Here is a 26,410-nt window from a genome sequence, read left to right on the forward strand (position 1 = left end):
GTCGTCCACGATGGTATGTCTGCGATGTACGCGCCTGCCATTTTGCCGTGGGATGCACACTCCAAGACCTTCGTCGACATTAACCCGGACGGTCCCAGTCCGACACCCGCGCCTGCACCCCCAGCCGCTGGTGAAGCGCCTCGCCGTCCATTCCGAGGCCCCCGCACGTTCGTCGTGAAGATCAAGCTGGCTGAGACGATCGCCACCAGCTCACTGACGGACTACTACTCGAATCCGGATGTGAACGTGATGCCGGTTCTCCAGGCCCTGGATGTGGCCGCGCGTCACCTGGGAGCTCAGCGATTGATCGCTGTGGGTCGCAACTTCTTCTCCATGAAGAAGACGTTTCCGCTCAAGGGCGGCAAGGAGCTGTGCTGGGGCTACCACCAGGCTATCCGCATTGCGGATCGTAAGGTGCTCATGAACGTGGACCAAGCAGCAACGGTGTTCTACGCCCCGAAGGAGCTGATGGAGCTTGTGCTAGCTGCACTGAACGCGCGCTCGCCGAACGACATTCGTGGACTGTCGGACCGAGATGGAAAGAACCTAGCGCGTGCGCTGCGCAAGATCGAAGTCGTCCCTACTCACCGCAAGGATCGCAAGCGTGCCATCTTCGGCATCAGTGCGCAGCCTGCCAACCAGACGATTGTGAGCATCAAGGGCGAGTCGATGTCTGTGGCTGACTACTTCAGCAAGCGGTACAACATGAACCTGAGGTACCCTCAGTTGCCTTTGGTGAACGTGGGCAGTAAGCGCCCGGGCAAGGAGAACTGGCTGCCTATTGAGCTCTGCGAAGTGGCGCCGGGACAGCGCTGCCCGAATATCAACGAGCTGGACACTGCAGAGATCATCCGACAAACCAGTCAGAACCCGCGCACTCGCCAGGAAAATATCATTGACCAAGTTCGCCAGGCTGGGTTCGAGAACGACCCATACCTGGATGCGTTCGGCATCAAGGTGGAGCAGCGTCTGGAATCGACGGACGCCCGTGTGATGGATCCCCCTGACGTGCAGTACGCTAATGTATCGGAGCGGCCGTCGGGCGGCCAATGGAACTTGCGTGATAAGCGCTTCGTTGAGGGTGCTACTATGCGCAACTGGGGTGTCGTGATCACTGCCAATGTCGGAGAGCGCGACGTCCAAGGTTTCATTCGCAACATGGTGGATATGGCTGGCAAGAGCGGACTGACGATTGAGGACAGCAACCCAGTCATAATTCACATGGATAGTTTCCGTGGTGCTCAGGTCGAGGAGCTCATGCAAACGTGCTTCAAGGAGTTGGAGTCGCGCAACAGAGGCCCTCCGCAGCTCATCATGGTGATCAAGCAAGATAAGAGCGTTGGATCCTACGGTGACATTAAGCGCATGTCTGATACGGTGCTGGGAATCCCCAGTCAGTGCATCGTTTCCCAGAACGTTCGCAACGCGAAGCCGCAGTACTGCGCCAACGTCTGCCTGAAGATCAACATGAAGTTGAGTGGAAAGAACTCGATTCTGCGCGAGTCGTTGCCGCTGGTGAGCGACGCGCCAACGATCATCATCGGTGCTGATGTGGAGCACCCTCGCTCGGGCATGGGGTCGCGGCCGTCGATTGCCTCGGTTGTTGCGTCGCTCGATCGTTACTCGGCCAAGTACGTCGCGCGTGTGGCTGCGCAGAAGGCTTCGAGTGACATCCAGCTCCTGCCGCACATGCTGCGCGACTTGTTCTTGGCGTACTACCAGAGCACGAACCGCAAGCCGGAGCACGTGATCTACTACCGTGACGGTGTCAGCGAGGGGCAGTTCTACGACATCTTGCAGACGGAGATGCGTGCGCTGCGCAAGGCCTTCAAGATGATCTCGGACGGCTACAACCCGCCGGTGACCTTCATCATTGTGAACAAGCGGCACCACATGCGCGCGTTCCCGATCAACCCGCGCGACGCTGATCGCAAGGGCAACGTGGTGCCCGGCACTGTGATCGACACGGGGATCGTCGACTCGCACCGCTTCGACTTCTTCTTGTACGGCCACAGCGGTATCCAGGGCACGAGCGTCCCGTGCCACTACACGGTGCTGCACGACGAGAACAAGCTGTCGGCGGAAGACGTGCAGCGCCTCACGTACCATCTCGGGTACACGTTTGCAAGGTGCACGCGCTCGGTGTCGTTCGCGACGCCGGCGTACTACGCGCATTTGGCTGCGGGTCGCGCGCGCTTTTTCCTGAACGAGGGCTCGGACGGTGCATCCACGGTGGGCTCGTTCAACTCGAGCTCGTCCAACTTCGACTTCACGGAGCTGCACAACGACCTCAAGAACTGCATGTTTTTCATTTAGGCGCGGCAAGTGTGAGGGATGCCGCTGGAAATTACGACGCTGGAAGGGAGACTCGATCCGAGGGATGGAGACGATGAACAGTAAGTGGACAGGCTGACTCGTGCCACCTAACAAAGAGATTGGAATGAATGAATAAGGATTGAATTGACTATCGATGTGATATTGCGTGTGATTGATTCCTTTGGCCTAGCGTTATCGGGTGGATTACCATGTTGAGTGATCAGAGGTGGTCGAAGGCTTCAGTCTGCTTGCCTCATTCTCCAAGACTCGCCCTCGAGATGACTGTCAAGACCGTGTTGATCACTGGAAGCAACCGTGGCATCGGCCTGGCCTTCACCAAGCACTATGTGGACAGCGGCTGGAAGGTTTTCGCCGCTGCTCGGGACCCACAAACTGCCAGCGAGGTGCGTTGACTGACTCACTCGGGCCTTGAATGGATTCCTGGTCTGATCTCAGCATGTTTTGCCGTGTAAACAGCTCAAGGAGCTCAAGCTGGAGAAGATTATTCAGGTCGATACAAGTGATGAGGACTCCATCATTGCTACTGCTGAGCAGCTCAAGGACGAGCCCATTGGCTTGCTGATCGACAACGCCGGCATCGGGGGGCGAGACGGACTCGACACGACCACTAAGGATGATGAAGCAGTTCGAAGTCAATACCATCGGCCCATTCCTTATGACACGCGCGTTCCTGCCCAATCTCAAGCTCGTAGCAGCGAAGAGCGGCTCGGCCAAGGTTGTTCACGTTTCGTCTCGCATGGGAAGCATCGCATGCACTGATATCGGCGGTCTGTTCGGATATCGAGCTTCGAAGGTGGCGCTCAACATGGTGACCTCGCGCATGACCTGAAGAAGGAAGAGATTATTGCGCTGGTGCTGAGCCCCGACACCCGCATGACCGAGCACAAGGGGCAAACCAGTCCGGAGGAAAGCGCGGAGGGGATGGCGAAGGTCATCGCAAAGGCGACTATAGAAGATACAAGGATGGTTGAAGCTTTAGAGTCAAACGCTCATCGCAGCTGACTCTTACTACAAACTGAAGCCACACCAAGTCGCGTAGCTTCGGTGGCCGAGTCTTCGTCGTGGCCACCGCTACCACGACGACATCAAGCTCATGGTCGAGACGGGTCTGCAGTCCTTCCGGTTCTCCACGTCGTGGTCGCGCGCCATGACCTGGGACCCGGAAACGCGTCGAATGCGCCCCAACCCGCCCGGACTCGCGTTCTACCACTCGGTCATCGATGAACTGAACGCCAACGGCATCACCCCCATCCTGACGCTGCACCACTACGACCTGCCCCTGGCCCTGCAGACCGAGCTCGACCCTCAGGCGTGGCTCAACCCCGACATCTCCAGCCACTTCGATGACTACGCGGCGCTCATGTTTAACGAGTTCGGAAGCAAGGTCAACTTCTGGACTACGTTCAATGAACCGCTCGGCTTGGTGGGCTATGCGTACGGCATGGGGTTCCCCAACATGCCTCCGGCCCGCAGAGGATCCCCCACGGAGGCGTACGAGGTGTCAAAAGGAGTTCTCATGTGCCACGCGAAGGCTGTCAAGACGTTCCGGGAGCTGAGAGAGGCTGGTGTGGTGGCCTCGGGCGCTCGCATTAGCATGGTGCTGGTCTCCAGCTACTTCTACCCGCTCGACGAGTCCAACCCCAAGGATGTCGCCGCCGCTCAAAGAGCAATGGACTTTGACATGGGCTGGTTCCTGCAGCCGCTCCTCACGGGCGACTACCCCGCCATCATGCGTGAGATTGCCGGTGACCGTCTTCCTCGCTTCACGGCCGAGGAATCCGCTCTCCTGAAGGGATCGTACGACATGTTCCAACTCAACCACTACTCGAGCCAAGCCGTGACTTCCTGTGATTCCCCGACGTCGACGGTGGACTGCGCGTCGCTAGCTCCGGGCTGGCAGGCGGACAAGGGCGTGGACGACTCGCACATTATCCCCGGGACGCTGCACCCGAAGCCGGACCGCTTCGGCAACAACTACTGCGCGAACCTGTTCACCCCGTACCCGCCGGGATACCTGGCCATGATCAAGTACATGCACGCGCATGACCCGACCGTCGACATCTTGCTGACGGAGAACGGCTGGTGTGGCAACGATGAGATCGAGAACATGGACCAAGTCCACTTCTTCGAGGCGTTCGTGGAGCAGGTGCACAAGGCTGTGGTCGAGGAGAAACTCCCCGTCATTGGGTACACGGCCTGGTCCTTCCTGGACAACTTCGAGTGGGGCTCCTACAAGCCTCGCTTCGGCCTCTACTACGTCAACTGGACGAGCGAGACGGGCTCGCCCGATTTCAACAACCCCAAGCCGACCGACCTCGCTCGCATCCCGCGTCCGTCGGCCAGGTGGTTCCAAAAGCTCTCCACCTCCAGGTGCCTCGACAAGGTCAGCACCAGTAGCACCATACTGGCTTTTGAGGAACCGACGAAGGATATCACCGAGTTGTTCGGAGCTCCTCTGGTCATGCTTGGCGTTGTGGCGCTCGTTCTTCTGGTGGGGATCAAGACGCAACAGCGCAGTCAGAACGACGAACGCACCCCGCTCGTGTCGGCGAATTGATCAGTCTAACAACCAAAGTCGCTACATATCGGCATGAACATGTATGCTTGCAATACAACAACCGCTTGTCCGTTGACAGACTCCATGCAATGCAATGCATGGATTAACTGGTTAGGAAAACTCGACAAAGTTAACATCGTGGGAGACCGTTCATAGTTGCAGAAGTACTGAAGCCTACAGCAAGCGAGTTGCTTCGTTGGCCGAGCCTTCATCGTGGCCACGGAAGTGGCGCCAGAGGCGGCGACCGAAGAGGAAGACCAGCACAACCACCGCCACGAAGGCCGCAGCAGCGAACGCCACGATGCCGAACAGCCAACGCCACACATGGCGACTGTGACCGGTACTCTCGGGTGTCGTCGCAGTGGTCGCAGCAGCCTCCTTCTCCACTCCCAGACACTTGGTCGACGCCACCTTCTGGAACCACTTGGCCGACGGACGCGGGATCCGAGCGAGGTCGGTCGGCTTGGGCTCGTAGAAGTCGGGTGAGCCCGACTCGGACGTGTAATTGACGTAGTAGAGGCCGAAGCGCGACTCGTAAGACCCCCACTCGTAGTTGTCGAGGAAGGACCAGGCCGTGTAGCCGATGACGGGGATGTGTTCCTCCGTGATGGCCTTGTGCACTTGGTCCAGGTAGGCTTGGAAGTACCAAAGCTGGTCCTGGCTGTCGATCTCGTCGTCTCCGCACCATCCGTTCTCGGTGAGCAGGATGTCGGCGGAGGTGTCGTGCTTGTGGAGCCACTTGATGGTCTCGAGGTAGCCAGGCGGGTAGGCAGTGAAGGACGCACAGTGCGAGTCTTTCAGAGCCTTTTGACTGCGCTCTCTGGTACCCGGTACAATGTGTGAATCGTCGATTCCTCGGTCTTGCTCAAAGCCAACTGATAGAGTATCACAGTCCTTGTTAGAAGACTTGGAGTTGCAGCTTGTAACCTGGCGAGATCCGTAATGGTTGAGCATGAGGAGATCGTACGATCCCTTGAGTAGCTCCGACTGGTCTCCGTAGAACTGAGGCAGTCTGTCGCCAACGATCTCGCGCATGACAGGGGGGTAGTCCCCAGACACAATAGGCGAGAGGAACCAGCCCACGTCGAACTCCATTTTCCTCTCGGCTGCTGCGACATCGGCAGGGTCCGTCGGGTCCAAGGGATACGCGAAGTCCGCGTTCAGCACAATACCGATCCGAGTCTTGTCGCCGACCACGTTGTTGCTCTTGAGCTCCCGGAACTTCTTCACCGCTTGCGCGTGTGACAGCAGCACATTGTGCGTCGCCGTGTACGCCTGCGTCTTCGATCCAGTGTAGCCTGGAGCCCCCATGCCCAGCGCGTAGCCACCGGCAGAGAAGGACAGCGGCTCGTTGAAGGTTGTCCAGTAGTTGACCTTCTTGCCGTACTCGTTGAACAGGAGCGTGGCGTACTCGACGTAGTGGTCGATGATCTCCGTGTCCAGCCAGCCTTCTTCCCTTAACTGAGTGTGCAGTTCAATGGGCAGGTCCCAGTGGTAAATGGTCAGGATCGGCACGATGCCGTTCGACTTGAGCTCGTCGATGAGCGCGTGGTAGAACGCGATGCCCTCCGGGTTGGGGCGCATACGAGCCGTGTGGGCGTCCCAGTTCATGACGCGCGACCAGGAGACGGAGAAGCGGAAGCTCTGCAGCCCCGTGTCCACCATGAGCTTCACGTCGTCCTTGTAGCGGTGGTAGAAGTCGTCGGCCACGTTGGCGCACTTGAGCCCTGGCTGCGTGCGGCAGTACTCATCCCAGATGCTGGGCGTGCGGCCTCCTTCCTTCACGGCGCCTTCCACTTGGTACGAGGCCGTGGCCGACCCGAAGAGGAAATCCTCGGGGAAGCAGCGCGAATCGGCTGCGGCCACAGCCACAGCGGCCGAAGCGGCCAGGCCCAGCAACTGGAGGACTCGGGCAGCGAGACGCATGATGGCGAGCGAATCCGGCAATGGCGGTCAAAGTCTGATCATAGAATCACACCTACCCCTGACTCAGGCGTGGATAGTACTGAGATTTGTATAGGCCAAGTTGAAGTTGTACCGTATTTCACTTCTACAGTAACGTCTAAATCAATCGTACTGTACCCCAAGCCAAAGCAAAGTGCTTCGTGCAACACCACTTCGCTCCGGTGGCTAAGGTTTTCCACCTGGAAGCCTCTGTCGTTTGTATTGCCGGTACAGTACATGTATTGTCGCGCTGAGCCAACTTGAAGGTGCAGCCTGCGCAACTTCAACGGCACGTGCGCCACTCATCATTGTTGCGGCCGGGAATCTTGCACAGGCGCCATGCATTGCTGCAATTCCGTCAAGCGTGACAAGCTTCGTGAGTCTGTAGCTGTAAGATGCAGAGGCTTCTCCATCTGATCGGAAGCGCGGCGGCGGCGCTGGCGCTGCTGGCGACGACGGATTCCGTCTCCGCTGCGGACCCGCGATGCTTCTCCGACGACTTCCTCTTCGGGTCGGCCACCGCCGCCTACCAAGTCGAAGGAGCGGTGAAGGAAGGAGGCCGCACGCCGAGCATCTGGGACCAGTTCTGCCGCGAGCGTCCGGGCGTGAAATGCGCCAACGTGGCCGACGACTTCTACCACCGCTACAAGGACGACATCCAGCTCATGGTCAAGACGGGGCTGCAGTCCTTCCGCTTCTCCATCTCGTGGTCGCGCGTCATGAACTGGGACTCGGCGCTGTACGGCATGCGGCCCAACCCGGAGGGCATCGCGTTCTACCACTCGCTCATCGACGAGCTGAACGCCAACGGCATCCAGCCCATTCTGACGCTGTATCACTGGGACCTGCCGCTGGAGCTGCACACAGAGCTGTCTCCCCAAGGCTGGCTCAACTCGGACATCGTCCAACACTTCGCCGAGTTCGCCACCCTCATGTTCCACGAGTACGGGAGCAAGGTGAACCTCTGGACGACGTTCAACGAGCCGCTGTCCTTCACGACAGCCGGATACGCCACCGGCAGGGAGGCGCCCGGCTTCACCGGCTCGCCGACTCAAGTGTACACGGCCACACACAACGTGCTGCTGTCCCATGCCCAGGCGGTCCAGCAGTTCCGAGAGCTCAAAGACACTGAAGTCATCAACGACAAGGCTCGCATCGCCATCGTGCTCAACGCGGACTACGCGTATCCTCTCGATGAGTCGAACGCTGCCGACGTTGAGGCCGCCTCGCGCAAGATGGAGTTCGACGTGGGCTGGTTCCTCTCGCCGATCGTCTCGGGCGACTACCCGCCGGTTATGCGCGAGGTTGTGGGCGATCGACTGCCCCGCTTCACACCGGAAGAGTCCGAGCTCTTGACGGGATCGTACGATCTCTTCATGCTCAACCATTACTCGACTCGCGCCGCTACTTTCTGTGGCTCGAGTGCTTCCAAGACGGAGTGCGATAAGCTTGCGGTGGGCTGGCAGCGCGACCGCGGGGTTGACATCTCCCAGACCGTCCCAGGTACCAGAGAGCGCAGTCAAAAGGCTCTGAAAGACTCGCACTGTGCGTCCTTCACTGCCTACCCGCCTGGCTACCTCGAGACCATCAAGTGGCTCCACAAGCACGACACCTCCGCCGACATCCTGCTCACCGAGAACGGATGGTGCGGAGACGACGAGATCGACAACCAGGACCAGCTTTGGTACTTCCAAGCCTACCTGGACCAAGTGCACAAGGCCATCACGGAGGAACACATCCCCGTCATCGGCTACACGGCCTGGTCCTTCCTCGACAACTACGAGTGGGGGTCTTACGAGTCGCGCTTCGGCCTCTACTACGTCAATTACACGTCCGAGTCGGGCTCACCCGACTTCTACGAGCCCAAGCCGACCGACCTCGCTCGGATCCCGCGTCCGTCGGCCAAGTGGTTCCAGAAGGTGGCGTCGACCAAGTGTCTGGGAGTGGAGAAGGAGGCTGCTGCGACCACTGCGACGACACCCGAGAGTACCGGTCACAGTCGCCATGTGTGGCGTTGGCTGTTCGGCATCGTGGCGTTCGCTGCTGCGGCCTTCGTGGCGGTGGTTGTGCTGGTCTTCCTCTTCGGTCGCCGCCTCTGGCGCCACTTCCGTGGCCACGATGAAGGCTCGGCCAACGAAGCAACTCGCTTGCTGTAGGCTTCAGTACTTCTGCAACTATGAACGGTCTCCCACGATGTTAACTTTGTCGAGTTTTCCTAACCAGTTAATCCATGCATTGCATTGCATGGAGTCTGTCAACGGACAAGCGGTTGTTGTATTGCAAGCATACATGTTCATGCCGATATGTAGCGACTTTGGTTGTTAGACTGATCAATTCGCCGACACGAGCGGGGTGCGTTCGTCGTTCTGACTGCGCTGTTGCGTCTTGATCCCCACCAGAAGAACGAGCGCCACAACGCCAAGCATGACCAGAGGAGCTCCGAACAACTCGGTGATATCCTTCGTCGGTTCCTCAAAAGCCAGTATGGTGCTACTGGTGCTGACCTTGTCGAGGCACCTGGAGGTGGAGAGCTTTTGGAACCACCTGGCCGACGGACGCGGGATGCGAGCGAGGTCGGTCGGCTTGGGGTTGTTGAAATCGGGCGAGCCCGTCTCGCTCGTCCAGTTGACGTAGTAGAGGCCGAAGCGAGGCTTGTAGGAGCCCCACTCGAAGTTGTCCAGGAAGGACCAGGCCGTGTACCCAATGACGGGGAGTTTCTCCTCGACCACAGCCTTGTGCACCTGCTCCACGAACGCCTCGAAGAAGTGGACTTGGTCCATGTTCTCGATCTCATCGTTGCCACACCAGCCGTTCTCCGTCAGCAAGATGTCGACGGTCGGGTCATGCGCGTGCATGTACTTGATCATGGCCAGGTATCCCGGCGGGTACGGGGTGAACAGGTTCGCGCAGTAGTTGTTGCCGAAGCGGTCCGGCTTCGGGTGCAGCGTCCCGGGGATAATGTGCGAGTCGTCCACGCCCTTGTCCGCCTGCCAGCCCGGAGCTAGCGACGCGCAGTCCACCGTCGACGTCGGGGAATCACAGGAAGTCACGGCTTGGCTCGAGTAGTGGTTGAGTTGGAACATGTCGTACGATCCCTTCAGGAGAGCGGATTCCTCGGCCGTGAAGCGAGGAAGACGGTCACCGGCAATCTCACGCATGATGGCGGGGTAGTCGCCCGTGAGGAGCGGCTGCAGGAACCAGCCCATGTCAAAGTCCATTGCTCTTTGAGCGGCGGCGACATCCTTGGGGTTGGACTCGTCGAGCGGGTAGAAGTAGCTGGAGACCAGCACCATGCTAATGCGAGCGCCCGAGGCCACCACACCAGCCTCTCTCAGCTCCCGGAACGTCTTGACAGCCTTCGCGTGGCACATGAGAACTCCTTTTGACACCTCGTACGCCTCCGTGGGGGATCCTCTGCGGGCCGGAGGCATGTTGGGGAACCCCATGCCGTACGCATAGCCCACCAAGCCGAGCGGTTCATTGAACGTAGTCCAGAAGTTGACCTTGCTTCCGAACTCGTTAAACATGAGCGCCGCGTAGTCATCGAAGTGGCTGGAGATGTCGGGGTTGAGCCACGCCTGAGGGTCGAGCTCGGTCTGCAGGGCCAGGGGCAGGTCGTAGTGGTGCAGCGTCAGGATGGGGGTGATGCCGTTGGCGTTCAGTTCATCGATGACCGAGTGGTAGAACGCGAGTCCGGGCGGGTTGGGGCGCATTCGACGCGTTTCCGGGTCCCAGGTCATGGCGCGCGACCACGACGTGGAGAACCGGAAGGACTGCAGACCCGTCTCGACCATGAGCTTGATGTCGTCGTGGTAGCGGTGGTAGAAGTCGTCCGCGACGTTCGCGCACTCGATGCCCGGGGTTTCGCGGCAGTAGGCGTCGTAAATGCTGGGCGTGCGGCCGGACTCGTTCCACGCGCCTTCGACTTGGTAGGCCGCCGTGGCCGAGCCGAACATGAATCCATCCGGGAAGCAGCGAGGCTCCGCGGTCACGGAGGACGGGGAGGTAGACAGCAGCAAGGCGGCGAGGCCACCGGCCAAACGGAGACCGTGCTCCAGGATCCGCATGGGTGAACAACGCTCAGCGAATTCAAAAGTGAGTTTGGTGGGGATTCTACTAACGAGGTGCCATCAATGATCGGTGGATGCACACGCGTGCTAGTGCTGCAGATGGTTGAAGTGAGCAGGACACAAGTGAAGTTGAAGCCCCTCCCGTCGGGAAGGCACACCACTACGGTCCCTGAGAAATAAATTCAAGCTGATGAAGTGGATGAGTGGTGGCGAAGCGGGAAGTTGAACGAAGTATGGGGGGGGTACCAGGGGCTAATGAAAACTCGATTGTAGTGCCGTGTTTGCTCGGCTTTTGCGTGCTGTTCCTGCAGTTCTTCGTCGTGGGCTGCTAGTTAGTTTGACGCAGCGCGGGGAACGCGATAGTATCCCTGGCGACGCTTGAGGGTGATCACGACTGCAGTTAGACCAACCACCGCAATAGCGACAAAGGCGACCCAGAACCCAAAGCCCTCCACCGATCGCACGGTAGAGCTGTCCGCGGAAGCCTCCAGCTCGTCCCAGCCGTCCAGGCACTTGGTCGTGGCCACCTTGTGGAACCATTTCGCAGCCGGACGAGGAATGCGCTCCAAGTCCGTCGGTTTGGGCTTCTGGAAGTCCGGTGAGCCCGTTTCGGCGGTGAAGTTGACGTAGTACAGTCCGAAGCGAGGGCCGTACGATCCCCACTCGTAGTTGTCCAGGAACGACCACGCAGTGTACCCCACCACGGGGATCTTCTCCTCGACTACGGCCTTGTGCACTTGTCCGACGAACGCCTTGTAGTACTTGAGTTGGTCCCAGTTCTCCACCTCCTGGTTGCCGCACCATCCGTTCTCCGTCAGCAAAATGTCGACGCTCGGGTCGTGCGAGTGCAGGTAGCGGATCATGTCGAGATAGCCGGGTGGGTAGCCCGTGTAGCGGCCGCAGTAATTGTTGCCGAACTTGTCCGGACGGGGCTGCATCGTTCCTGGCATGACGTGATCTTCGTCAACACCCTTGTCGGCTTCCCACCCAGCGGTGAGCGACGAGCAAGGCGTCTTGGACGCCTCCGAGTAACAGGAAGTGATGGCTTTGCTGTAGTAGTGGTTCAACATAAAGATTTCGTACGAGCCCTTGAGCAGGGCCGATTCCTCCGCCGTGAACTTGGGAAGACGATCTCCAGCACGCTCACGCATAACGGCGGGGTAGTCACCGGTCACGATTGGCTCCAGGAACCAACCAAAGTCGAAGTCGAGCGCACGCTTCGCAGCGGCCACATCGTCCTCGTTGTTAGGGTCGAGAGGATAGAAGTACGCAGACACGAGCACGATTCCGATACGAGCCTTGTCACCGACAACCGAGTTCGTCTTGAGCTCGCGGAATTTCTGGACGGCCTTCGCGTGCGCTACGAGGACGTTGCGGGAGACGGTGTACGCCTCCGTGGGGGAGCCCTTGTGCCCGGGGGCGAACATGCCCGTCCCGTAGCTGTACCCGACGAACGCGATCGGCTCGTTGAACGTCGTCCAGTAGTCGACCTTGTGGCCGAACTCGTTGAACATGAGCGTCGCGTACTCGACGTAGTGGTCGACGATCTCGGGGCTGAGCCAGCCGTTCGGAGTCAGCTCGTGCATCAGCGCGGCAGGCAGGTCCCAGTGGTAGATGGTCAAGATCGGCACGATTCCTCGGGCGTTCATGGCGTCGATCAGCGCGTGGTAGAAGGCGATGCCCTCCGGGTTCGGCCGCATGTGGCGGCTCTCCGGGTCCCACGTCATCGCGCGCGACCACGAGATGGAGAAGCGCAGAGACTGCAGGGCCACGTCCTGCATCAGGTTCAGGTCGTCCGGGTAGCGGTGGTAGAAGTCGTCGGCCACGTTGGCGCACAGCATCCCGGGATGGTCACGGCAGAACTCGTCCCAAATGCTCGGAGTTCGACCCCCTTCGTTCCACGCGCCTTCGACTTGGTAGGCGGCGGTGGCCGTGCCGAACATGAAGTCCTTGGGGAAGCAGCGCGGCTTGGGTGTGGCCCCGACAGGTGACAGCACTGCAGTCGCCAGGCTGCACACGAACCCGAGGACGGAGGCCCACTTCATGCTACAGTATTGATGGTCGCCGCAGCAGCTTCTTGGGGGCAATTGAGCGAACTGGAGAATGCCGGAAGATTTTGCTCACAAAACGCTGAGTGAGCGGGCAGCTCGCTGCTTCAAGCCACGCATATTTGATGGTGGGTACGAGCTCGTGGGCGGCGACCTTGAAGCAGGACAACGCTGCAGGGATTTGCTAGTCGCACTTCAAATCATTTCGGTGATCGAATTGGGAAGATCGACACACACGCACCAAGGTTGAAGTGGCTACATTCAGTACACGCCATCAATGAGGGCGACGCGAACGAATGGCCAGGCACGAGTCCGTGCAAGATGCGTGGACGACTACAGTAGCGGGTGCGTGCATGTATAGTACTGGTAAGCAACGTACGAATCAAGACACTGGCACGTGGATGCAAGGCAGTCTAGCTCTTTATATTCTGATAGCGTGTTTGCCTTTCAAAAATCCTACGCAAAAACCACATCGGAAGACGCCCGATTTCAGCGCACCGGAGCGACCTAGTTGCGCGACACAAGCGGCTCGTAGCCGCTGCGGCGGTGGCGGAACACGAGCACCACCACGACGCCGATCACGACGGCGGCGAGCGCGACGAAGCCGAACACAATGCCGAAGATGGACGACTTGCTCTCGTGCGAGGCGGTCGCAGCCTTGGCGTCGATCTCGCTCCAGCCGTCGAGGCACTTGGTCGTGGCCACCTTGTGGAACCACTTGGCCGACGGGCGCGGGATGCGAGCGAGGTCCGTGGGCTTAGGCTCGTAGAAATCGGGCGAGCCAGTCTGCTCCGTGAAGTTGACGTAGTACATGCCGAAGCGCGGGCCGTACGAGCCCCACTCGTAGTTGTCCAGGAAGGACCAGGCCGTGTAGCCGATGACGGGGATCTTCTCGTCCACGACGGCCTTGTACACCTGCTCCACGAAGGCCTTGAAGTACCAGAGCTGGTCCATGTTGTCGACCTCGTCGTTGCCGCACCAGCCGTTCTCCGTCAGCAGAATGTCCACCGTCGTGTCCTGCGAGTGCAGGTAGCGGATCATGTCGAGGTAGCCGGGCGGGTAGCCCGTGAACATCTCGCAGTAATTGTTGCCGAAGCGGTCGGGCTTACCGGGGCGCGTGCCCGGCATGAGGTGGCTGTCGTCCACGCCCTTGTCCGCGGGGTAACCAGGCAGCAGCGTCGAGCACGGCGTGTTCGACTCGTCCGAGTCACAGGAAGTGATGGCGCGACTACCGTAATGGTTCATCATAAAGATTTCGTATGAGCCCTTGAGCAGCGCAGACTCCTCCGCCGTGAACTTGGGAAGACGGTCACCGGCTCGCTCGCGCATGACCGCGGGGTAGTCGCCGTTCACGATGGGGTTCAAGAACCAACCGAAATCGAAGTCGAACGCGCGCTTGGCAGCGGCAACATCATTCTCGTTGTCGGCGCGAAGCGGGTAGTACCAGTTCGAAACCAGGACGATGCCGATGCGGGCCTTGTCGCTGATCACGTCGGTGGTCTTCAGCTCGCGGAACTTCTGCACGGCCTTGGCGTGGGAGATCAGCACGTTACGGGAGACGGTGTACGCCTGCGTGTCCGATCCGGAGTAGCCGGGCGCGTGCATGCCGAGGCCGTAGCCGGCGCCCACGAAGGACAGCGGTTCGTTGAAGGTGGTCCAGAGCTGCACCTTGCCGCCGAACTCGTTGAACAGCAGCGTCGAGTACTCGAGGAAGTGGTCGACGATCTCCGGGTTGAGCCAGCCCTTGGGCTCGAGCTGCGTCTGCAGCTCGCTGGGCAGGTCCCAGTGGTAGATGGTGAGGATGGGGGTGATGCCATTGGCGTTGATCTCGTCGATGAGGTTGTGGTACCACGCGATGCCCTCGGCGTTGGGCTTCATGCGGCGCGTGACGGGGTCCCAGTTCATGGCGCGCGACCAGGACACGGAGAAGCGGAAGGACTCGAGGCCCGTGTCCACCATGAGCTTGACGTCGTCCTTGTAGCGGTGGTAGAAGTCGTCGGCCACGTTGGCGCACTTCATGCCGGGCTTCTCGCGACAGAAGTCGTCCCAGATGCTCGGGGTGCGGCCGCCCTCCTTGGCGGCGCCCTCAACTTGGTACGAGGCGGTGGCCGAGCCGAACATAAAGCTCTCGGGGAAGCAGCGCGGCTCGGACACCGACGCCACGGACCCGAAGAGAGCCGCCATGGCCGCGGGCAGCAACTGGCGGAGGAAGCGCATTTGGTCGTGGACGCGCGGGGGACTGAAGCGGGAGACTTTGGTGCGCGCGAGCCGGCAAATGACGGAATGGACTGGAGCGGGGGTAGTGGGGCCCAAGGAGGAAGGTCACCGGAGACCGACGGCGAGTCCACGCAGCTTTGATGCGCTTGAAGCTCGCAAGCACTTCATCCACACGAAAACAATGACACCAGCTGTATTAATCGCTTTGTGAGGGCTCTCAGTTTTCATTTAATTTGACGAGGTGCTACCACTAAATTGCATCTGCAACTTAACGGAAGGTGTTTCACGAATTGGCTGATCATCAGAGACCGCTGTGCCAGGTCATGCCACTTTTTGCTGCAGACGAGCTCTTGGACCTTGTGCATTCACGCAGGAGGACCAGAAGCCGCGTCGTGGTAGTCACGTCGAATCTCCATTGATTCGCGAGCATGACACTTTCTGCTACTTGGCCGTCACGGCCAAAGGCTGTCATTCTCTCTTTCGCCAGCAGACCAGGAAGAAACCACGATGAAACTTCTCGCAGCAAGTGTCACCATAACGGCTCTGGTGGGCTTCCTGCCATCGACTCTCGGTTGGTGGGACAACGGCCACATGCTCGTCGCGGAGGTGGTCACACAGCTCATGAACTCGGCCGATGTCGCCACGATCGAGAGCATTCTCAGTCGCTGGAACGAGGACTTCCCCAATACGGGCGAGATCACGACCTCCGCCGTGTGGATGGACCTCGTCAAGTGTACATCCGTGAGTTCGTACTGCCAGTCTCCTGCTTCGCCCTCCATCACGAGCATGAGCGACTGGCACTACATCGACCTGCCGCTCAACATCAACGGCGACAAGTGGGAGGACAAGGACGCCGACCTGTCGCTCTTCGACGACACCATGGGCGGCGACGGCGTGTCCGTCATCGAGGGCGCCATGAAGTCCTTCAAGACCACCAAGTCCAAGTGGGCGGCCAACCTCTTCCTGCGCAACTTCATCCACATCTTCGGCGACCTTCACCAGCCTCTTCACACAGTGACCGGCATCAGTGAGGCCTTCCCCGAGGGTGACGGTGGCGGCAACAGCGAGTACTTCGTGGCTCCGTGCGCCTTCAGCAACCTGCACGCAATCTGGGATGCTGCCGGCGGCCTGTACAGCTTGAACGACTGGGCTCTCGACATCGACGACTTCAAGCCGACGCTGCAGAGCAACGCTTCGGAGCTCATCGCCCTGTTGCCAAACATCTCGGACAGCCTCAACTTCGCACAGTACGAGAACGTGACGTTCAGCGAGTTCTACGCAGCTATGGTCACCGACTCAGCTCTGCGCGAGGTGGTGCTGGAGACGTACGCTTACGCCGACTCGGTCGTGTACGGCGGTTTGGACCTGAATGCTACCAGCTCTGGGGACTACCCCTGTCCTTCGGACGCGTACATGTCCATGGCGGGTACCATCTCACAAGAGCGTTGTTTCCGGTTGTTTGGCACACAGAGGCGGCGTAGGCTGTCGTTGCTCTTCAAATAGATCATCCCGCGAATGATTTCGTACTCTTCCGACGGGCGACCGGACTTCCACAGCGGCTTGAAGACTGAATATTTGCTGTATGCCTTCTGAAACGCCCGCTTCGTTTGGTTATCCAGTTGGAGTGTGCTTATCACCGTGCTGTCCTCCATCGATGCTGCGTTCAATCTCATACGCCACTGTGCCGTGCCTACACCATGTGCCCTTGCGGCTGGCTGTTTGACGGCAAGCATCACGGCTTGATCGCGAGTCGGTATGCTTTGGAGCTTCTCCGTAGCCTTGGTACGACGCGATGCCGCGTCGCGAATGTTCGTGCATGTCGGCGACGTCAAACACGCCGTACACACTGCCAGCGGCTCGGGTTCGGTTTCACCAGCCTCCAGTTCCTCCCCCGGACTTGAAGAAGCATCAGGGGGGCGCGATAACGCGTCGGCGACGACATTCAAAGCGCCTGGACGATGATGCAGCGTGAACTGGAAGGACGCAAAAAAGTCCAGCCAGCGAGCCAGGCGACCAGACATGCGGGGATGCTGTAGAAACCACTTGCACGCCGAGTTGTCCGTGTACACTTCAAACGAGACTCCATGGAGGTAATGGCGCCAACGGGTGAGCGCTTGTTTGATCGCAAAGAGTTCCTTCTCGTGAACAGGCCAGTTCAGCTCATGCGGACCAAGCTTCTTGCTTAAAAATGCAACGGGGAGATCATTGCCGCCATGCAGCTGAGAGAGGACTCCACCAATGCACGCGTGACTAGCATCCGTTGTCACAATGAACGGCTTGTCGAAGTCTGGCAGACGTAGTACCGGTGCGTGGTGGAGCGCAAGCTTGATGGCATCGAAAGCCTGGCGCTGACCGTCATCCCATACCCACGCCACATCTTTCTTGACCAAAGAGCTCAGCGGAAGTACCAGTGTCGCAAACTGATGAATGAAGCGACGATAATATCCGGCGAGGCCCAAGAAGCGCTGTAGATCCTTGATGTTGCTAGGCTCTGTCCACTCGGCGATGGCTCGAGTCTTGCGAGCGTCCACGTGCAAGCCATCAGCTGAGATGGTGTGGCCAAGGAAGTCGACCGAAGCTTGACCAAAGTCGCACTTGTCCGGACGAGCGTAAAGCTTGTGAGCCCGAAGGATTTCACAAACTTGCCGTAAGCGCTCGACGTGATCGGCCATCGACCGCGAGAAGATGCAGATGTCGTCCAGATAAACGACCACGAACAGTAGATGGCTCAGCAGCTTGCGCATCAGGCGCGTCCACGTGCCCGGCATGCCGGCCAGGCCCATAGGCGCCACGTTCCAATGATATATCTCATGGTTTGTCCTGAATGCCGTGTACTGCTTGGACGTCGGAGACATACGCATCTGGTGGTATCCACTGGCGAGGTCGAGAATCGAGAAGATCACTGCTCCCACCATCCGATCGAAGAGCTGCTCGATGTGCGGCAGCGGTATCATGGCAACCTCTGAAGCCGCATTAACCAAGCGATAGTCAATGACCCATCGAATGGGCATGTGCGGATTGTTCGAATGTAGCCACTCCAAGCGTGATGGGAATTTGCCAGTCGCGGGATCCTTTTTGGGCACGCCAAAGATGTTTGATACCCATGGAGAGTCCGACACTTCGATCCAGTTCTTTTTCAGCAGCTCTGCCACAAAGATGTCCAATGCCTCCTGCTCAACCTTCGAGAGACTGAAGGGGGCGCGGTTGCTGGACGTCGCACCTGGTTTCAAGACCACTTCGTGCTCGATTGAGCGGCTCGGTGGTAATCCAGGCGGCAACTCTGACGGAAAGACATCTGCGAACTCGTCAAGTACTGCTTGAAGCTGCGACGGCACGGACTTCACCTTGGGCGACGTCTTCACTGTGACATTATACAGTTCGGCGTACTCGTCGGCCTTCACCTTGTCTCAAACTCTGCCGCCGAGAGGACACACAACGACGATGCATCCGTGTCGTCATCGCCTTCGTTGTCAAAGATGCGTGGCAATGGCTGACATTCTAGCGCTGTTATCGAGCTTGGCCCCAAAGGCATACTGAAGTAGCCTGCCTTTACACGAGCGTCAAGCTGCTACCGCAGATTCGGGGGCAGGGGGTGCTGAAGGAACTCAGGTTTCACTTCCACTGAAGCCACTGACGGTCCCGCTACCTCGAGACTGTCGTTCACCGAACTGAAATCATGCACTAAGCGCTTGTTGGGGAACCGCATCACTCCGGTTTGCCAGTCGATAACCGGGTTGAACTGCACCAGCCATGGAAGCCCGAGGATCACGTCTTGATTTGTCGACAATTCCCACTCAATGAGGGAAATTCCGTTGAAGTCTCTGCCAGCAAAGCTGATAGTCTCCAAACATTGTTGCGCCGTACGGGCCGGCGTTGTCGTACCGTCAAAGCGCTCCGCCGTGATCTTGGTGGACTCAACGCAGTTTTGGGCGAGGCCAGGGCGCACAATGTTGCGCTCTGCACCGCTGTCGATCAAGATTCGCACTGCCCGCCCGTTCATCGCCCCCTCGAATCGCAACAGTTCACGATTGGGTGACGACTCGGTGGCGATGGACACCATGTTCAACTGCAAGCTGTCAATGACCACGACGTGGTCGTCACGGCTGTCTACGTAGTCGTCTTCGTCTTCGTCGGATACGTCGTCTTCGACAATGCGGCGGAACGAGCCCTGGTTAGCGCGGAAGGACCGCGCCCTTGTGGAGGACGAGATACACCCCAGGGGTTGTTGCGCGCTGGCCTCTTTGGACACGTGGCCAGGCGATGCCCGGGTTCCTTGCAGTAGAAGCACAGATTACTGCGCAGACACTCGTCGCGAGAAACGAAGCGCGAGCTTCCAATCTCCATCGGTGTCGGCTCCTCGATGCGATGTAACGACTGTTGAAGGCGTTGGCCACCTTGACCTCCGCGGTTCACATGGGTTCGACGCGATCCTACAGCGTGCGTTCGGTCGTACATCAGTGCAAATGAAATCGCGTCCGTCGTGTTTCGGAACTGGCGCAGCTTGACCTCTTGCCTGATCTCTACGACCAACCCCTTCTGAAAATGCATGACCTTGTCGATATCACTGATGTCCTCTACCTTGCAGATGATGTGCCGGAAGGCCGACACGTAATCTTCGAGGCAGGCGAAGTTGTTCTGAGGAGCTGGTCGCGCAGGTGCTCTTGGCGATCGGGGGTCGTGAACTCGCTGGTCAGCAGCTCCTCGAACTGCGAGACCGAGTGCAGGAAGTTCCCGTCGTGGGAGACGTACTCGCGGTACCACGCTGCTGCTGGCCCCTTCAAGTTCGCCACCAAGAGTGACAGGGGGCGCTGCTGCGGTGAGTCGGCGCCGTACTTGATGTTCTTCGACTCAAAGTAGAGTTTGGCACTGAAGAGGTAGTCCGCGACGTCGTCGTCCTTGGTGCTGGAGAACTTCGGCATGGAGATGCCCTCGGCACGGTACTCGCGCGTGTCTTGAGAAGTAGAGTCGGGCGACGGTGGTTGCTGCTGCTGCTGCGAGGCAGACTGCTGCTGCTGTTGCTGTTGCAGTGTCGCCGCCATCTGGCGCTGCAGCTCCGCTGTCTGCGCCATGAACTGCTGTTGCTCGCGCATCATCGCCGCGAGCGAGGCGAACATCTGCTGCACGCTGTCCGCGTGCTGCATCGCTGCTTCATCCATGTTTGCGCCTACGCTAGCCACGTCGTCAAAAGATGGCTGGGGCGCGCAAGCTCCTCAGCTAAATCAATCAAAGTTTGAAGTCGCAGGCACTCCCTGGAGCGCTGCTTCCGACAATGTCTCTAAGCCCCAACGGAGTCACAGACGCTCGACCTGGAGCTCTGCTTCCGACAAGTACCAACCACTTGCTCCAGTGTCTCGAAGGAAGCAACTGGTGCAATTCCGTCCGGCGCTAGCTCGAGCCCGCCTCGGAGCACAAAGACTCCTACTACTAAACTCGTAACGGCCACCGACGCAGATGTTACACTCGGCTGCGCACTGTTTGCAAGTGACAGCCGAGGCGACAAGCGGAAGGTCGAGGTGGGCGCCGCGTATGGACACGCGGAAGTGATTGGGCTAAATGCACCAATGAGATGTCGACACGAAGTGACGTGTGACAATGTGCGTCGCCACTCCTCCCCCAGAAAGAAAAGGAGCGAGCTCGGCGAAAATGGAGGCCCCGTCGGCGACGAGCGGACGAGGCTGCGGACGAGGTCACGCACGCGGCGCACCCGGAGAAGTTGAACGGCGAGAGGTACAGGTGCAGCACACCGAAGAACGGATGCGAGGAAGACGGCGTCCGCAACGGCAACGCGGGACGGACGAGGCTGGACGGCGTGCACACCGGCGACGCGTGGCGGCACTGGAACTGGAACGAGGACTGGAACTGGAACCGGAACTGGACTGAAGCGCGCGTCGACTTCGCAAGTGCTACCAAGTGTAAGGTTCTGGTTGTGCTTGTTGTGTTGCGAGTAAAATGGAACCTGAATTGATGTCTTTGTCTGTTTGCTGCTATCCATCTACACGAGGGCGCCCTCATGGCGCTCGGTCCTAAACATGAAGTGGTTGGCTGAGGCGTGCCGGAGCAGGAGCTTGCGCAACCGGTGAGTATGCAGACGACGACTTGGGCTCTCTGCGTGCGGACTCAACTGATGATGTGGTTGTGTTCTGCTCTTGCACGTGCAGATCATTACAATTGGCGGCAATCGCCTCGCTGTCGTTCTCAAGCAATTCGCTGCTCAGCTCCGGACACTCGGCCTAGCTGACTAACTCGCTCAAATAGTGCTAGCTCTCAAGGTACGGAAGAGTATAACGCCACCCCTCACCATTAAGCAGCTCAGACAACTTTGACAAAGGATTTCCTCGATTAAACATTGCATCACTATCTACTTCATACTATTGCCTTAAACCTCGACGCTTTTGCGTCCGTGGTGAGAGATGGAGAACTTGCAGCCGAGATAAATGCACGACTTGAGCACCGACGTCACGCCTTCACGCGTCAGGACTTTGTCGCTCTCGTCCAGGAGCATGTATGGCTTGAGAGACGGATGCGTCTTCGCAGCCTCGTCGAACTCCGGACCAAAGCGCCAGCCCTTGGCCGCGTATTCAGTTGCCCAGACCTCGTGCGAGTTTTCAGCGAGCAGATCGATGAGCATCATGAGGTCCCATGACAGGCGGATGTGGTCCATCGGGAAGGGAACCTCGCGTGCTTTCTGCTTCGCTGGGCGCTTGTACTTCACGTGAACTCCAAGCGCTACAACGCACTTGATGATCTCGTCCACGGAGCAGAAGTTGCGACTTCGGGCGGTGTCATCGAGCGCGCGCATCGGCAGCATACAAGGGTGAAGCAAGCGTGCATCGTCTCGAACGTCGCCGTACTTCCAGCCAGCCAACGACTTGCCATGACACCAGTCATAGTGCATCTGAGCTGCAACGAGCTCTCGGTGCGGCTGGAACCACTGAGGGAGCTCGGTCGTCTTCGTGTCGACAGGATTGGGGCGGTATTCCTCTTCAACGTGGGGCAACGGGGTGTCTGCATCGCCTTCTTTCACCAAGTCGCCCAGCGTGTTATGGCGGATCGCGGCTGCCATCTTGAGGAACCTGCTCTGGTGCACCGACACCGCACTCCCCAGCTCGTGATCCTCGATCGAAAGCGTCGGCGCCTGCTTGAGCGCGTTCACTTGCTTGCGCAGACTCTTCGAGTCGATGTTGCGGTGCGTCCAGCGGTGCTGCAGGATGCCTTCTAACGAGATGCGCTTCTCCGAGTCCTTCTCCAGGATCGCCTTGAGCAAGTCCTTGGCGTCGTTATCTTCGCAAGACGCAGGGAACTCCAGCGGGTCGTTCTCAATCTTATCAAAGAGATCACTCACGTCGCTCGAGTAGTACGGGAGCGACCCGAACAACAGCGCGTACATTGTCACGCCGATCGCCCAAATATCGGCCTTAAAGGCGCAGTAGGCATCTCCACTGAGCGACTCGGGGGCGAGAAACTGGTACGTTCCTTTCGTGGACTTGATCATGCCTCGGAGGTGGCGCTTACTTTCGTCCGCGCTGTTCATCGTAGAAGAGGAAGGTGCAGTGGAGCCTTGATTGATATCCCAGAGCTCAATAGCCTCGATGTCTTCTTCGTCGCGGAGCTCGCCGTTTTCCTCCTTAAAGTAGTGCGCAACTCCAAGATCACCCAGTTTACACAGCGTGCGCTCCTCGTTGGCCATCAAGTTCTCGGGTTTGATATCGCGGTGTGCCAGGTTGTTCAAGTGAAGGCCCTGGATAGCGAGCACGAGGTTCGTCACGTACGTACGGACAGTGCATTCTTCCAGCAAGCAAGCCCTGCCGCTAGCGGCACTCTTGGCTCGTGAACTGACGTAGCAGTGCCGCGAGCCGTCCCACTCGGCAATGGCGCCTCCACCCATGTACTCCATCACCAGGTAATATTCGCGGTTCTCGTTGTCGAGGATCACGTCGTGCAGGCGAATGACGTAGGGAAGATTGCTGGCCTTCTTCAACAGGGCCACTTCTCGTCGGACGTCGTCGGGTATTGCGTTTGGCTGACTAATTTGCACTGATGGTCGCCGTCCTGTAGCCACGGGAATCGCTCGGCGATTGGGGATGCCCTTGGCCTTTTGAGGGACGAACTTCTTGATCGCGAATGGCTTGCCTTGCCACGTGTAGAGGGAGACAATGCCCGATGCACCTCGTCCGAGCTCTCGAACTAACGAGTACTTGCCCGCCAGCAACTCGCGATCGGCCAGCCGATCTGCAACTCCAGAGGTGAATCCGCTTGACGTCTTGTTGATTGCAGCCAACCACGAGCTTTGATCTGCTAACGACTTGGTCCGAAACGCGATTTTGGCTCCTCCGTGAGTGGTTACTTCAAACCCGGTCATTGAATTGCTTCCCTCTTCATCGCTTCCTACACCACTCTGAGCCTCTGAAAGGGGCCGCGCATCTGCGATGAGCACGTCTCCACCGAGCACGCTGCCGTACGAGCCTGATGGTTGGTGGTTGGTCGAGTTGCACTTGATCAGCGCGGCTTTGACTCCGTTCAGGATAAACCAGCGCTCTTTCCACTTGTCATCCTTGCTCTGGTACTGCAACAGCCCTTGGTGCGTCACATGACAAGAGCTCCCGGAGAGCCCGAAGCACCCAACCTCGTGACCTGGAGCCCCCATGTCAGCAAAATGAAGCGTAGTCAGTTGTGAGCTGGAGCTGGAGATTGTCGGACCTTGCTCGTCCTCTTAGCGACGTCCTCGACGGAGTTCATGTCTCTGAACACGACGTCAAGCTCAACCAAACTCCAGCAGCACAAAAATACTTCGATCTCGCAGGTAAGAAGTATCGACGGAGTACTATCGTGGGGTTCTGAGAATACCTACCACATTAGTGTCACTACCGACTGCCACGGAGCTGGACGGAGCCCTTGCGAATAAGGTATTCCTTCAGACGACGTACTTGGTGCATCTGAACTGTGGTGACAGCGCCCTTGGCGTCTTCAACCCTCAATTCATCAAGCGTATCACCCAGTGAAACCACTTTCACGAGTCCGATGTGGCCATCGAGTCCGTGCTCCCCATAACACCAGACCAATTCCCCAGGAAGAACGGACTCGCTTGCACTCAGCCTGCTCGGCCACGTCAGCACGATCGCGCGCAGATTGCCAATATACCCACGGCGAATGCCACGATGCCCGAACTTGGTATACTCCGCCGCCAACTGCAGTGGCAGGTCAATACCCGAGAGTCCCGATACAGGAGCTATATCATCTGCGGAAACGAGCAATGACGTTGACGTCGTCGATTCCGCAGGACTTGACGGTGGCTCTTCGTCATCTTGTCGAACGTCTTCTTCCTTCTCTTCTTCCTCCTCTCCAATATCTGCGTGAACTATGTCATCCGCCTCCTCTGCTTCTTCATGAGTGCTATCTTCTTCGACGTGTGCAGGCTGTACCGCCGAAGGTGAGCCTCCAACGCTTGCTGAATCGGCATCATGCAGCTCCTCGCGCTGCAATGAAGGTACCAAAAGCAGCAAAACTTCTTAGTGAGTAGCCTAACACTCGTTAACTTAAGCAAGAGAATCTTCACCTTCGGCTCAGCAGCGTCTTGCCATTCCACTGTGTCTTCATCATCCGAGGCAGAGCCATCCAACTGATTAAGCTTTCGCTTGCCTCCAAGCTGGCCACGCACAAACAAACGTCAATCTACAGTCACACCCTCTCAACTACAGCCAACACACAATATCCGTACCATTTTGGCAAAAATGGACGAGGTCGTCTTCGGCGCGACACTCGGCTACAGTACCATCAACCTCTCGGTCAGTTCACAACGCCCGACCTTCACACCACCAGCACTCGATCACTCACCAACTGCGCAGTTGGCCGACCGATGGGCTCTTGTGGGGCAGCTTCAGACGCGAAGGAAGAGGCCAGTGAAGAGATGGACGACGACGACGAACTTGACGACACGGACGACACCTCGTCGTCCTCTTCATCCGACGCTTCGCTCTCAAGGGAGGGCTGCACCGCCTCCGCCTCCGACGTCTCCACATCGTCTACTATTGCGTCCGGTTGCCCCCGCTTGCCCGTGTACAGCGCCAGCTTCTCCTTCCATTTCTAGCAGCAAGGTGGAGCAGAACGGGTGAGAGACCCCTCTCTGAACCAAGTGCGACCAATTGGACAGCGCGTGCCAACCTGCTGCAGTCGTGCGACGGCCTCGTCCGCCGGCAACTCGCTCTCGTCCCGATAGGAAGAACACGCGCGACGCATCACGCGCGCATAGAACGCCCCCAGCACCGCGTCGCTGCTGCTGCTGCTGCTCGTCTGCATGCTTGTGGTCTGCTGGAGCAGGATACGTCCGTCAAAATAATTTGGCGATTGTATTCCTCGAGTAAGTACGACGTGTAGCGATGAGTCCAAGGTGAAGTTGCTCCATGATCAGCGCCGTGCAGCATCATTTGATCGATCGCCAAGCAGAACCACCTTCACGTAGTAATGCCTAGGCTGGAATAGCTACCCAGGTACCAGGACGGAATAAAAACTTTATTGCTGCTTGAGGCAGTGTGAAGTTGGCGAGCGCAATGAAGCCGAAGAGTTTGATTATTTTTTCACGGGCGAGTACGACTCGCCGGCGGGAGACGACCAAGCATCCTCATCCTCTGGCTCAAACACTATCACTGAGACGTTCGAGAGCTTCACCACCTCGCCAGCTCCTAGTCGTCGTTATCCATCTACCCAGCCCCGCTTCGCATTTCTCCGTTGGCGTAGGCAGACGATCTGTGTTTCCTTTCCGCCTGTTTACTGGCGGAAATTCTCCGGGACGCCGTTGTGCAGGTCGCGCTTGCGCTGCAAAATAACACAGCAGAAGAACAACAAATAGTCACGCTACCGTCTAGCACTACAACCAATTCGCCTAGCTCGACCAACGTACGCGTTCGTCGGCGGCCATGACGTAGTAGAGGCCGAAGGGCACGACGCCCCAGGCCACCATGGACGTGAAGAACCCGCTGTCGAACTTGAAGCGCTTCTCCGAGTCTCCCCGCCAGTTGTTCCAGTTCTATAGACACAGACGCAATAGAGAGAGAGGTCAGTCTCGGTCGGAGGTCTATTTACGCCTTGCTGTTGCTCGCAGCCTAGAGAGCGCACACACCTCGACGTGCTTGTTCTTGTGGAGCGAACCGCCGTGGCGACGCTGGTTCTGCAGCTGCGCGAGCGCGCGCTTGGGGGCCGCCGAGCGGCGCAGGGTCGTAGCCAGCATCGCGATGAGAGGTTTC

General features: G+C 58.5%; 10 protein-coding genes across 10 annotated transcripts; 4 read left to right on the forward strand and 6 right to left on the reverse strand.

Annotated features, from left to right (window-relative positions):
* The first annotated feature begins 1,201 nt into the window (after nucleotides 1-1,201).
* On the forward strand, nucleotides 1,202-5,686 carry PHYSODRAFT_354534 (hypothetical protein). Its single transcript, XM_009527755.1, has one exon. The coding sequence runs from the start codon at nucleotides 3,431-3,433 to the stop codon at nucleotides 4,892-4,894; it is 1,464 nt and encodes a 487-aa protein (XP_009526050.1). The 5' UTR covers nucleotides 1,202-3,430; the 3' UTR covers nucleotides 4,895-5,686.
* A 1,515-nt stretch (nucleotides 5,687-7,201) lies between these two features.
* PHYSODRAFT_544745 (hypothetical protein) lies at nucleotides 7,202-9,099 on the forward strand. The gene has a single exon (XM_009527756.1). The coding sequence runs from the start codon at nucleotides 7,234-7,236 to the stop codon at nucleotides 8,992-8,994; it is 1,761 nt and encodes a 586-aa protein (XP_009526051.1). The 5' UTR covers nucleotides 7,202-7,233; the 3' UTR covers nucleotides 8,995-9,099.
* A 69-nt stretch (nucleotides 9,100-9,168) lies between these two features.
* On the reverse strand, nucleotides 9,169-10,905 carry PHYSODRAFT_497960 (hypothetical protein; the record flags this gene model as incomplete). The annotated part of the gene is made up of 1 exon (XM_009527757.1): nucleotides 9,169-10,905. The coding sequence occupies one exon, from the start codon at nucleotides 10,903-10,905 to the stop codon at nucleotides 9,169-9,171; it is 1,737 nt and encodes a 578-aa protein (XP_009526052.1).
* Nucleotides 10,906-11,165: 260 nt separating this feature from the next.
* On the reverse strand, nucleotides 11,166-12,851 carry PHYSODRAFT_544747 (hypothetical protein; the record flags this gene model as incomplete). The annotated part of the gene is made up of 1 exon (XM_009527758.1): nucleotides 11,166-12,851. One exon carries the CDS (start codon nucleotides 12,849-12,851, stop codon nucleotides 11,241-11,243), a length of 1,611 nt encoding a protein of 536 aa, XP_009526053.1. The 3' UTR covers nucleotides 11,166-11,240.
* Nucleotides 12,852-13,433: 582 nt separating this feature from the next.
* Nucleotides 13,434-15,173, reverse strand: PHYSODRAFT_559791 (hypothetical protein; the record flags this gene model as incomplete). The annotated part of the gene is made up of 1 exon (XM_009527759.1): nucleotides 13,434-15,173. One exon carries the CDS (start codon nucleotides 15,171-15,173, stop codon nucleotides 13,464-13,466), a length of 1,710 nt encoding a protein of 569 aa, XP_009526054.1. The 3' UTR covers nucleotides 13,434-13,463.
* Nucleotides 15,174-15,680: 507 nt separating this feature from the next.
* Nucleotides 15,681-16,654, forward strand: PHYSODRAFT_331034 (hypothetical protein; the record flags this gene model as incomplete). Its single annotated transcript, XM_009527760.1, has 2 exons — nucleotides 15,681-16,599; nucleotides 16,644-16,654. The coding sequence occupies 2 exons, from the start codon at nucleotides 15,681-15,683 to the stop codon at nucleotides 16,652-16,654; spliced, it is 930 nt and encodes a 309-aa protein (XP_009526055.1).
* A 2,303-nt stretch (nucleotides 16,655-18,957) lies between these two features.
* Nucleotides 18,958-20,092, reverse strand: PHYSODRAFT_462875 (hypothetical protein; the record flags this gene model as incomplete). Its single annotated transcript, XM_009527761.1, has 4 exons — nucleotides 18,958-19,298; nucleotides 19,388-19,547; nucleotides 19,608-19,808; nucleotides 19,919-20,092. Coding segments are annotated over 4 exons (876 nt in total), but the record flags the coding sequence as incomplete, so codon positions are not given.
* Nucleotides 20,093-20,442: 350 nt separating this feature from the next.
* PHYSODRAFT_331036 (hypothetical protein) lies at nucleotides 20,443-21,415 on the forward strand (the record flags this gene model as incomplete). The annotated part of the gene is made up of 5 exons (XM_009527762.1): nucleotides 20,443-20,500; nucleotides 20,625-20,713; nucleotides 20,791-21,085; nucleotides 21,221-21,249; nucleotides 21,332-21,415. The coding sequence occupies 5 exons, from the start codon at nucleotides 20,443-20,445 to the stop codon at nucleotides 21,413-21,415; spliced, it is 555 nt and encodes a 184-aa protein (XP_009526057.1).
* A 134-nt stretch (nucleotides 21,416-21,549) lies between these two features.
* On the reverse strand, nucleotides 21,550-23,817 carry PHYSODRAFT_314541 (hypothetical protein; the record flags this gene model as incomplete). Its single annotated transcript, XM_009527763.1, has 1 exon — nucleotides 21,550-23,817. The coding sequence occupies one exon, from the start codon at nucleotides 23,815-23,817 to the stop codon at nucleotides 21,550-21,552; it is 2,268 nt and encodes a 755-aa protein (XP_009526058.1).
* A 1,902-nt stretch (nucleotides 23,818-25,719) lies between these two features.
* On the reverse strand, nucleotides 25,720-26,410 carry PHYSODRAFT_285861 (hypothetical protein). Its single transcript, XM_009527764.1, has 3 exons — nucleotides 26,287-26,410; nucleotides 26,068-26,193; nucleotides 25,720-25,982 (listed from the first exon to the last, which is right to left on the reverse strand). Exons 1-3 carry the CDS (start codon nucleotides 26,392-26,394, stop codon nucleotides 25,935-25,937), a joined length of 282 nt encoding a protein of 93 aa, XP_009526059.1. The 5' UTR covers nucleotides 26,395-26,410; the 3' UTR covers nucleotides 25,720-25,934.

This window comes from Phytophthora sojae (assembly GCF_000149755.1).
Source record: "Phytophthora sojae unplaced genomic scaffold PHYSOscaffold_4, whole genome shotgun sequence".
Lineage (NCBI taxonomy): Eukaryota > Oomycota > Peronosporomycetes > Peronosporales > Peronosporaceae > Phytophthora > Phytophthora sojae.